A 10,913-nucleotide genomic window follows, 5' to 3' on the forward strand; every position below is an offset into this window, starting at 1 on the left:
ATTATAAAATTTTTAATCAACAGGTGATTATGTGTTTTAATACTAAGGCTTCACAACACAAACTTGTGCTAATGCTCTGTTAAAAAAAAGGGAAAAAAGAGCGGATAATGTTACATCTGTGATTGTGAAGCTATTATAGTTAACTGTACCAATTCAAATAATGCCAAAGTAATTTTAAAGATGTCAATAAGGCGATGAAAGTGTGGGGTACAAAGAAACTGTAAACTGTCAAACCTTCATTAAGATTTTAAATTTGAAATGAACACACTCTGCTGCTCTCTGTCAGCTGTGTAAAAGCTGTTTCTGGACTGCTTTTTTCATAAGAAACAAAACTTAATGTTTGGGGGATTTCCATCTTTTTGAGGTGTGGCATCAATATATTCCCCGCCTCTAAGCAACTGTTTGCACAGTTTGAATTTGTCATCCAAGAGGTAAGCATCATGTTTCTCTAAACTTTTACACAATATCGACAAACCTCACAGCACCTCTTTAAACAACAGCAGATGGACGGTTTTGTTTGTTTTATGTAGATTTAAACATGTGGGCAGAGGATGATTTGTATCCAGGTGTGCCATGTCTCAACAGCTACACTGAGCCTGTAAATGGTCAAATATACCTGATGTATCATGGGACCTCTCGAAATGCTGCACAGCAGATCATGGCCTGTGGCTTTCGCCTGTCTGCAAATGGCATGCTTGGACGTGGCGTCTACCTCAGCCGAGATCTTAACAAGGCCAGCAGATACCCACTTAATCTGCCTGAGCATCAAAGAGTTGTGATTAGAGTGCGGGTCAATGTTGGAAGAGTAAAAAAAAATCCAATGCAGAAGACCTGGCATGATAAGGGGTACGACACTGCTTGGTGCCCTCCTAACTGTGGCATGGTGCTGAGCGGCCTGGAAGAAGACTGTGTTTGGGATCCAAACCGGATTCAGATCATTGATATAATTTACCCAAAAGTGCAGAGTGGCTATTATTAAAAAAATCATGAAATAGACAATAGAAATAGAAATGACAAATGTAATGGTTATTTTTCATGTTTTAAAAAAATAAAACATTGCTGTCAACTTAATCTTTGCAGTGCTGAAGTTGCAGTGCTTATTTTTATTTTAAAGATTTTTTTACACATTGTATTTTCATGCCTGTGTTGAAAATCAAGACTAAAATCAAGGTTGTTACAGAATTGTAAGACATTACTGGAAAATAATATTTGTTTAGTTTACATAGCTCAAATGGTTAGAAAAAATATCTAAGGCAATATATAAACTGTGTTAGTTTAGGTATTTTTGTCATTTAAAATTATTTAAATAACTTAAAGCTTAAATTAACTACTGACTTTTTCTAAATTAAATTAGATTTGATTGAACCAAAACTGAAATACAAGTTCATATTATACACTCTACGTATAGTATAATAATATAATAGTATACATATATTTGTAAAAAGCAAATAAAATAAAATAATGTATTCCACCCTATTGATGAACCAGGAACTATATTATCTGGGAATTTTCTTAATAAACACACCAGCAAAACTGTTTTCCACTCATATGCCATCTTCTCTGATTTGTTACTTTTTGTTCCATAGACCTGTCTTACCTCCCACATATTTACATTTCAGCTAAGAGCTGCATCTCTGTGTTTGAACTTCACATTCCACATCTAGGATTAACTAGCTTTAATCATTTTCAGCTCAGTATTATATTTACAAAAATAATTCTGTTTATATTCATTATATGTTGGGAAAATCTCTTATTTACATGAAGTTAAAAGAAATTTAAATAATAATAATGTTGCTAAACTAAAATACAAAATGTGTTTATGTGTTTCTCATAATCAAATTAAGAAATATTGAAGCACTATTAATTAACAGGGCAGGATATTTCTGCATTGTTTTTTGAGTTTTTCTTATACCTGTTATTTGGAAGTTCTTGGCTGGCTGGATTATGATTTATGCCTGCTGATTTGTAGCGTTCTGTCAGTCTCTGCAGCCTTTTTTTTTACACTTATAACTGTAGCTGTTCTGTCCACACTTGAGTCATGCATGGTACTGATTTATACTCTGTAATCAGGAACTTCAGCAGAACAGATCAAAGTCTGTAGATGGCATGCTGGGACGTTTCGTCTACTTTAGGCAAAATATTAACAAGACCAGCAGATACCCTTGTGATTAGCTACTTGAGAGTCAAAGTAAAGGTCAATATTGAAAAATTGGCCTACTGAGAAACAGTTTTAAAGCAATGATATTATTTATATTGTTTTAAAAATCTAATTAATTACATGATGTGTGATCTAATTAAAGCTGCAATATGTGATTTTTGTAATTGACCACAAGAGGGCGCATTTCCAACAATAACAAAGGCTACGATTGATGACGCTATGAAGCAGGTGACGATGGGAGATGTCGTTTTTAATGCGTTTTCACCATAGCAATGTATCTAAATTGGATAAACGAATCACGATCACAGATGAGGTAATTTATTCGTTTTTGTATTACCTGTATATCTGATCGTATTATTTTATGTAATACCCCTCTCTCCCGGGTCCTCTCTGACACTCCTCGCACTCGCTCCAAGTGGGGCTCGAAGCCTCGAACCCGGGTCTTCAGCATGGGAGGCGGACGCACTAACAAGGAGGCTAAATGGCTACATGTTTATGGTTAATGCCATGTTGTTTAACGTGCTCAAACCAATCGTTCTAAAAGTAAATTTGAACAAACATTTGCAAGTAATGACTAAATATATTTTTAACAACACATATCCGATTGTATTTAATTGTAGTGCCATAATCTCGGTCACCACACGTGATAAAAATCCTTACCTTAGTACAAAGAGCAATAGAACTGTCAGGGTTTTGGCAAGGGAGGAACTCAGGTGCAGACAGGAAGTAACTCAACACAGGATTTATTATACAAAAAGGGAAAACAAAAACCCACGAGGGGGAAAACAAGGGCTAGGGTAAACACTAAATAATTCTACAAAACACAATAAACAAGGTAAACAAAGACTGAACACTAACTACTAACAAACACTCACTGCAGGACAAAAGACTTCGAGGAGTTTCAAGGACAAGGTACAATCACGAATGAACACATATGAGGTACACAAATCACAATGAACCGACGCAAGACAGAGCACACTTGGAGACCTAAATAGGGGAAACAATCAAGACACGACAGGTGGCACAGATGGGACAATCAAGACACGACTAGGTTAACAAGGGGGGCGGGGCAAGGGAACGAGACAACACAAGCACATGGCCCAAAGGCAAGGCCATGTGCTTGTACACAAAACAAGGGTCTGTCATGATCCTGCCTCAAGACTAGGAAAAATCAAGGACACGAGGGCAGAATCATGACAGAACCCCTCCCTTAAGGAGCGGCTTCCAGACGCTCCTCAAGGGAACATCAAACACGAGACGTGACTGACATGACGGACTGGGACACCGACACAAACCAACAAGACATGACAAATAATAACAAAGGCAGACATGAATACACGACGGCAGGGTTAGGGTGACAAATCAAAAAAAACAAACAGGGAAGGGGAGGAGGCGGGACCACAAAGTTCATGGGGGACAGACCAGGGTGGGTGGGTGGTGCAGGAATCTTAGGAGGACAGGACGAAGGCTGACGACGGGGGGTACGGGCAGGTCTGGGTGGTGAGGGGCGGGGAGGGGTCTCGGGAGAACTGACAGGGGGCATGATAGGAGCAGACAAGGGATGCGGGGCAAGACTTACGGGACGCGGGGAGGCGACAGCTGGACACGGGGGAACAACAGCTGGACACGGGGGAACAACAGCTGGACACGGGGGAACAACAGCTGGACACGGGGGAACAGCTGGACACGGGGGAACAACAGCTGGACACGGGGGAACAACAGGACACGGGGGAACAGCTGGACACGGGGGAACAGCTGGACACGGGGGAACAACAGGACACGGGGGAACAACAGGACACGGGGGAACAACAGGACACGGGGGAACAACAGGACACGGGGGAACAACAGGACACGGGGGAACAACAGGACACGGGGGAACAACAGGACACGGGGGAACAACAGGACACGGGGGAACAACAGGACACGGGGGAACAACAGGACACGGGGGAACAACAGGACACGGGGGAACAACAGGACACGGGGGAACAACAGGACACGGGGGAACAACAGGACACGGGGAAACAGGACACGGGGAACAACAGGACACGGGACATCTACGGGACATGGGGCCACATCAACAGGACACATGACTGCATCAGCAGGACACGGGGCAACACTCACGGGACACGGGGAGACGACATCTACGGGACACGGGGAGACGACATCAGGACACTCGGGATTTCTGGGGACAGGGTCTGAGGACAAGACAGGACTGACGGGGACTTCTAGGATACGGACAAGACTAGACAAATAATCTGAAAAGGCTTTAGCCGCTAAGATAATTGGCATCTCCTTACGAGATGAGACACACTGTACTAAAGTCTTTGCTGCAGAGTCGGCCGCGGCACTCTCCTCCGCTCTCACGACTGCCGACTTGCATACAGCCCTCTTCGTTGCCGGCTCGGGCACGCCAGCGCTCTCCGCTGCTGGCTCGGGCACGCTCACCGCTGCTGGGTCGGGCACGCCAGCGCTCACCGCTGCTGGCACGGGCACGCTCACCGCTGCTGGGTCGGGCACGCCAGCGCTCGCCGCTGCTGGCACGGGCACGCCAGCGCTCTCCGCTGCTGGCACGGGCACGCCAGCGCTCTCCGCTGCTGGCACGGGCACGCCAGCGCTCTCCGCTGCTGGCACGGGCACGCCAGCGCTCTCCGCTGCTGGCACGGGCACGCCAGCGCTCTCCGCTGCTGGCACGGGAGGAGACAGGGTCACAGGACCGGCAGGCCCCCTCCTCCTCCTCTTCCTCCTTGGGCGCGGTGCAGAGACCACAGCTGGGTCAGAGGCGGGTTGGGGGAGTTTGGTCTCGGGCAGGGCAGTCTCGGACGCCGAAGACTCTGAAGTTGACTCCCATGAAAACCGTCTCCCTCGTTTCATGGGGAGACTGCTGGCTGTGGAGGGCACCTCAGGACTCTGGGAGGGGCTTGCCTGATCCCCCAGGGTTGCCACGGCCAGGACACGACCCTCTGGGATTGGTGGCAGCTGGGTAGGTGGGGGGGACCTCTGTGGCTCCTCTCGACCACTTGCTCCGGAGCGACCTCCCCTGGTCCCCCGGAACACCACTAGGCGAGAGCCCTCATAACCATCCCGCTTGCTGGCTGATGATAACCAGAATTGCCTCCTGTCTGCTGAGTTCCCTTTTGGTCGGTTCATTCTGTCAGGGTTTTGGCAAGGGAGGAACTCAGGTGCAGACAGGAAGTAACTCAACACAGGATTTATTATACAAAAAGGGAAAACAAAAACCCACGAGGGGGAAAACAAGGGCTAGGGTAAACACTAAATAATTCTACAAAACACAATAAACAAGGTAAACAAAGACTGAACACTAACTACTAACAAACACTCACTGCAGGACAAAAGACTTCGAGGAGTTTCAAGGACAAGGTACAATCACGAATGAACACATATGAGGTACACAAATCACAATGAACCGACGCAAGACAGAGCACACTTGGAGACCTAAATAGGGGAAACAATCAAGACACGACAGGTGGCACAGATGGGACAATCAAGACACGACTAGGTTAACAAGGGGGGCGGGGCAAGGGAACGAGACAACACAAGCACATGGCCCAAAGGCAAGGCCATGTGCTTGTACACAAAACAAGGGTCTGTCATGATCCTGCCTCAAGACTAGGAAAAATCAAGGACACGAGGGCAGAATCATGACAATAACTTTGTTTATAAGTGCTATTATTGAAACTGAAACAGTCCATTTGCCACGTTATGTTATTTTCTCACAGGTAACGTTATTGATAAAAAAAATGCTACAGTGACAGAATATACAGGCATGTGGTATAATTCATATCTATTAAAATCATATTTACTGTAACTATTACGTTACTTGTACAATAACAAAATAAATAATTGATTTGCTTACCTGTCTATCAATACACTCGCGAGAGCAGAGTCTCTGTCAAGTCCAAGATTTTCGCGCAGCTCCATCTCATAAACGCCTGGCCGATATTTATCCTGCTTTTATTCCTCCGTTTGTCACACAGTCTGCGTGTATCCGAATATGGACGCTTACGTTTTACAATCGTGATCCATAACATCGACAACCAAACAATGATGTAATATAAATATTAGATAAAAACTCAAAGGATGTCAGGATTATGGACCTGTTTTGTGATGTTTTGCCCCAGTTTTTGTTCCTGTTTATCCTTATTTGGTCATGTTCCTGTCCTCGTTTAGTTTGGTTATGTTCCATTGTTTAGTGGAACTATGTTCCATGTTTAAAAGTTCTCTAGTCTGTTTAGTTTGTGTTTGTCAGGTGTACTCACGCTCTATGTGTGTTGACTCAAACACCTATTGTGGATTCTCTCCTGTGTTTCCTTGATTAAAAACAGTTCTCATTTACTTGGGCCTCCTGTGTGCTTCCTCAACAGCATGACGTGACACAGGGGCATTTTTCCCCCGATATTTTTAACTTTAAGTCATAACTGCATTCATGGAGTTTTTTCCCTTCATCACATTTGTCAAGAGTGAACCATATAAGATGGTGTACAGGTCTGGGGGTGGGCCAGTGCCTTAAACTGTTTTAAAAACTGTTTTATATATATACATAATTTGCACATAATCCCTACTAAACAAATTTTATTAAATTTGGATTTGGATACATGTTTAGATATTATCAAATGGCTACTTTTTGCATTTATCTGTTTTTTGTTCAATTGTTTTGTTGTTGATTAAAACATTGATTTAAAGTGTCAGTTATTGCATTATTATTTGTCAACCCTATAAAACTTTTTGTTACCCCAAATTACATATAAAAGCCTGATCAGTAGCATAAAATTCATTGAGTTTAAAGAGAAGAGAAGTTAAGGGTTTTTCTCAAAAATGTGTTGAAGTCTTGAGCCCATTCACTTACTGTATCTACAATAACCAACCTGATGGTATTTATTATCTTGACATTATTAGCAATCAAAAATGAAAACTTTTATTTATTTATTTTTTTTTATCTTATGGTGGTTAATTTTATTTCACAAATGAAGCAAGAGCTATAACACCAGTGATACATTTTATTAAAGATACATTTTCTGAGAAGGCAATAGCATTTTCAAAACAAACTACTGATCAAATTAAAATGATACCTTATATACCATTAAATTATGTTTTCTTTCACACAAACATCAAACCGTGCAATTGCAGTGTCTAATTTCAAATTGCTGGGAAAACCATAATTAAGCCAATAAATTATGGGAATTATTTATTTATCTAGACTCTAATGACCCAAGATGTTTATGGTGCATTTCACTGAAAGCATTGATGGCACTGTTGCAGTACAATTGCTTGACATACCTTCATCAACGATTTTAATAGCAGTCAAGAATCTTAAAAATCCTTTAATTGATTGCACACACAACATGTCTTTACTTGTGATTAGACTAGACACGTAAAAAGGCATAAACAAATACCTTCATAGAGGCAGCAATCGGTACTTACTTTATAGTAAAAGCAGAGCAAGTAGATCAAAAAGCATAAAAAAATACTTAAATGTGCTGATAAATCTACAGAGTTACTTTAGTTATACTCAGGAAATATGATGGCATAGCTGGCTGTCTCTTAAAAGGCTTCCCAAAGCTGTGAGATGCACAGAGGAACCAGAATATTGAGCCAAGGGTAACCCAGTAGAAACACACTGATGGCAGAGCAGGGCTCGATGCTGTCTGAAAGGCAAAGAGAAGTTCAGGTTTAGGCAGAAAAAGTATTCATTTAATTTTACATAGTGCCACAAAACAGCTGCCTTACCCAGTTCCACAAACAGAGTCTTCTGGGTCTTGGTTACTTTACAGATGAACGTTGTATTCTCAGTGACGGTGAAGCTCATAATGGTCAGCCTGAATCCATATGGCTCAAGCTCTGTCACAAACGTGTTGTGCCTGAACTTGGGTTCAGGCATGATTCCAGAGATGTTGGTGTTTATGATGATCTCCTTCTGGCCTTTAGACATGGAGAACTCATAGTCTGTGTGGTAGCTTTGTCTGGGCTCCAGAAGGCAGTCCACTCTGAGGTCATTATCTTCCTCTTGGCATACTGTAATTACACTCTCTTCATCCTGACACAACACTGGGATCATCAGAACTGGAGATGAGAAATCATTGAGCCTGTTAGGTATTCGTCATATCTGCACATTTATTTGGAAAAGTCAAGAGTTCAGTACAGCACTACATTTATTTAAGGTGCTCCCCAAAATTACAGTGGTCATCATACTCTCAATATCATGGCAACTCAAAACAGACTTTCTCTCTTTTGAGGATTACAAAGGGTGAATCTTTGAATATTTTTCAATTTTGGACTGGTGATCTTTTCCATTTAATATATATATATATATATATATATATATATATATATATATATATATATATATATATATATATATACATATATTGTGTGTGTGTGTGTTTAGATAGATAGATAGATAGATAGATAGATAGATAGATATATTGCTTAATCAAAGAAAACTAAAAGGAAACTAGAATTAAAATCTATTTTTTGAGAATATATTTGAATGATTAGAATGGTTTTCATATGAAAAGTAACATTCATAATGTTCTTACCTCCCAGAGCCAGACTCCACCCAAACAAAGAGTTAATTGTATTCATTGCAAACCTCTAGATAGAAAAAAAGGAAAGAGGAGAGTTAAATATCACAGAACAGAATAAAATAATTTTTTATACATATATAAATATATACTATTTGATTATATCAGATGTGCTATGTTATATTCAAATAATAATAATAAAATAAGTCTTGTTTTCCCAAAACATGTGAAGGTCTAAATAACCTTCCTATGAAAAGCATTGCAGATAAATTAATAATTAGCTTTGAAATAACTAAGCTGAACTAGGCTGAAATCTAAAATTAAATAATTTGAAAATATATTTATATAGGAAAGCACACTGTTAAACAAACCTGCATTTTAAAATGTTTAGTCTCCTCGGCTAGGTGGACCATCAGTGAAACTGTGCTCTTCTGACAAAAACAACAGTGCTGTAGCTCCACCTAACTGCCTCACATAGCATTCCACCTAACAGCATGAAGTACTGCACTGCAGAGCAATGCAGCAGCCCCTCCCATCCATGCTGCACAAAAGCAACGCCTCAGATCACAACATATGAGAACATCATCACATGAGCATAATATGTCTTTTCACCTTCCCCAAGTAAAATACCCTGATGAGAGTCATGAAGGCCTTTTGCTGCTTCGATGAGCCCAATGTCATTCTTTTATGTAAAATAGAGAGTGCAGTACAGCACAATTTGGCATGTAATTTTCTGGTAGGATGTACATTATCTTGTATATCATAAAAGCTGATCTGCTCTGTTTTATCCTCAATCACAGCCCAAAACCTTTTTTTGCCTGAGCATGCACAATATACATTTACCTTTCAGAGGCTTTATGGTCGTGCTGTTTTAATCCCAGTCTGTGATGTGTGTCTGTGTGATTTAGCAGGACACCTTCTCCAGTGGTTCATCGAGCTTCAGCTCTATGGAGAGTTGAAGGAGAAGGAGGAGAGAGGGAGAGAGGAGAGATGGAGAACCGTATGTCTCCCCCTTTTGAAAGAACTAGAAAATGCTTTTTACTTAATGTTATCCAGAGTTTCCCACAATGATTATTTTTGCCTTGAGCTATCAGAGAACTCCAAGTATAAGAAGTAAGTATTTACAAGATGTTTCAGTGTTTATGTTTGCTATTACACTACTGTTCAAAAGTTTGGAGTCCAGTTTTTAAATGTTTTTAAAAGAAGTCTCTTATGCTCACTAAGGATGCATTTATTTGATGAAAAACACTTAAAAAAGCTAAAATATTGTGAAATATTGTTACAGTTTAATTCACTGCTTTCAGTTTTAATATATTTTAAAATGCAGTTTATTACTGTGATAGCAAAGCTTACTTTTCAGCATCATTACTCCGGTCTTCAGTGTCACATGATCCTTATGCAATCATTTTAATATGCTCAAGAAAAATGTCTTATTATTGTCAATGTAGAAATTTTGTGCTGCTTAATGTTTTTGTGGAAACCATGACAAAGTATTTTAGGATTATTTGATTAGTAGAATGTCCAAAGAATAATAAACCTTACATACATAAACATTATAATGTCTCCATGTCTTCAGTCTTAGTTTATCAATTTTGCTGTATGAACAGAGTAAAAAAAAGTCACATCAGTCACTGATTAACTTTTATACAGCATTTATTATATTAGTTATTGTCAATGTATGGTCAATTTATGGTCTTTTTTTAATTTAAACATTTTCATGTAAAATTCCATATTTTAACATTAGTTAATATGTTTTGAATAGCATTTTTAAATGGACATTAAACAACAAAACAATTACATTAAGATAAACAAGCTATACATTGCTGTTGATTTAGAAGGCCAACAATGGAAAACCTCAAGGTATGGATTACTTTTTTATAAACATATCACTTTCTGAAAAAATAAATAAAATAAACAAACATCAGCAGAAAAGAATACAAAAATATATTGTTCTTTTCAATATTTGCAGTGGTTCATCATTTCCTAAATATGATATAAAAATATTTGGGAAACATAAATATCGGTCATATTAATAAAATGTATATATTTGCATGTGCTTTTTGCTCATTTAAATGTAAACTATTTAACATTACTACATTATATGGAAGTAATAATGTCGGATCTGTTGTGCCCTGACAGCTGCCAATCATTTGGTTCTCTTGCATTTTATTTTCAGTTAACACTATGGGTGTGCCCTAGTGAACTATTTGTTTGTT

The 10,913-nt window shown here is 39.8% G+C and overlaps 1 protein-coding gene across 2 annotated transcripts; it reads right to left on the bottom strand.

The window, feature by feature from the left end:
- Window positions 1-7,155: 7,155 nt before the first annotated feature.
- LOC113038612 (thy-1 membrane glycoprotein) lies at window positions 7,156-9,705 on the bottom strand. Of its 2 annotated transcripts, none has more exons than XM_026196179.1 (4): window positions 9,541-9,705; window positions 8,713-8,767; window positions 7,904-8,236; window positions 7,156-7,821 (listed from the first exon to the last, which is right to left on the bottom strand). In XM_026196179.1, the coding sequence occupies exons 2-4, from the start codon at window positions 8,756-8,758 to the stop codon at window positions 7,718-7,720; spliced, it is 483 nt and encodes a 160-aa protein (XP_026051964.1). In that variant the 5' UTR covers window positions 8,759-8,767; window positions 9,541-9,705; the 3' UTR covers window positions 7,156-7,717. The 2 variants fall into 2 exon arrangements, with proteins under 2 accessions (XP_026051964.1, XP_026051963.1); XM_026196178.1 differs by lacking the exon at window positions 9,541-9,705 and adding an exon at window positions 9,069-9,474.
- Between the last annotated feature and the right edge of the window lie 1,208 nt (window positions 9,706-10,913).

This window comes from Carassius auratus, chromosome 21, assembly GCF_003368295.1.
Source record: "Carassius auratus strain Wakin chromosome 21, ASM336829v1, whole genome shotgun sequence".
NCBI lineage: Eukaryota > Metazoa > Chordata > Actinopteri > Cypriniformes > Cyprinidae > Carassius > Carassius auratus.

Excerpts from the sequence above, each read along its gene's own strand:
- LOC113038612 (XM_026196178.1), bottom strand. The coding sequence starts at position 9,110 with ATGGTCCACCTAGCCGAGGAGACTAAACATTTTAAAATGCAG. Across the intron at positions 8,768-9,068 it reads CTAAACATTTTAAAATGCAG|AGGTTTGCAATGAATACAAT; the intron begins GTTTGTTTAACA and ends TTTTCTATCTAG. Across the intron at positions 8,237-8,712 it reads GTGGAGTCTGGCTCTGGGAG|TTCTGATGATCCCAGTGTTG; the intron begins GTAAGAACATTA and ends TCTCATCTCCAG.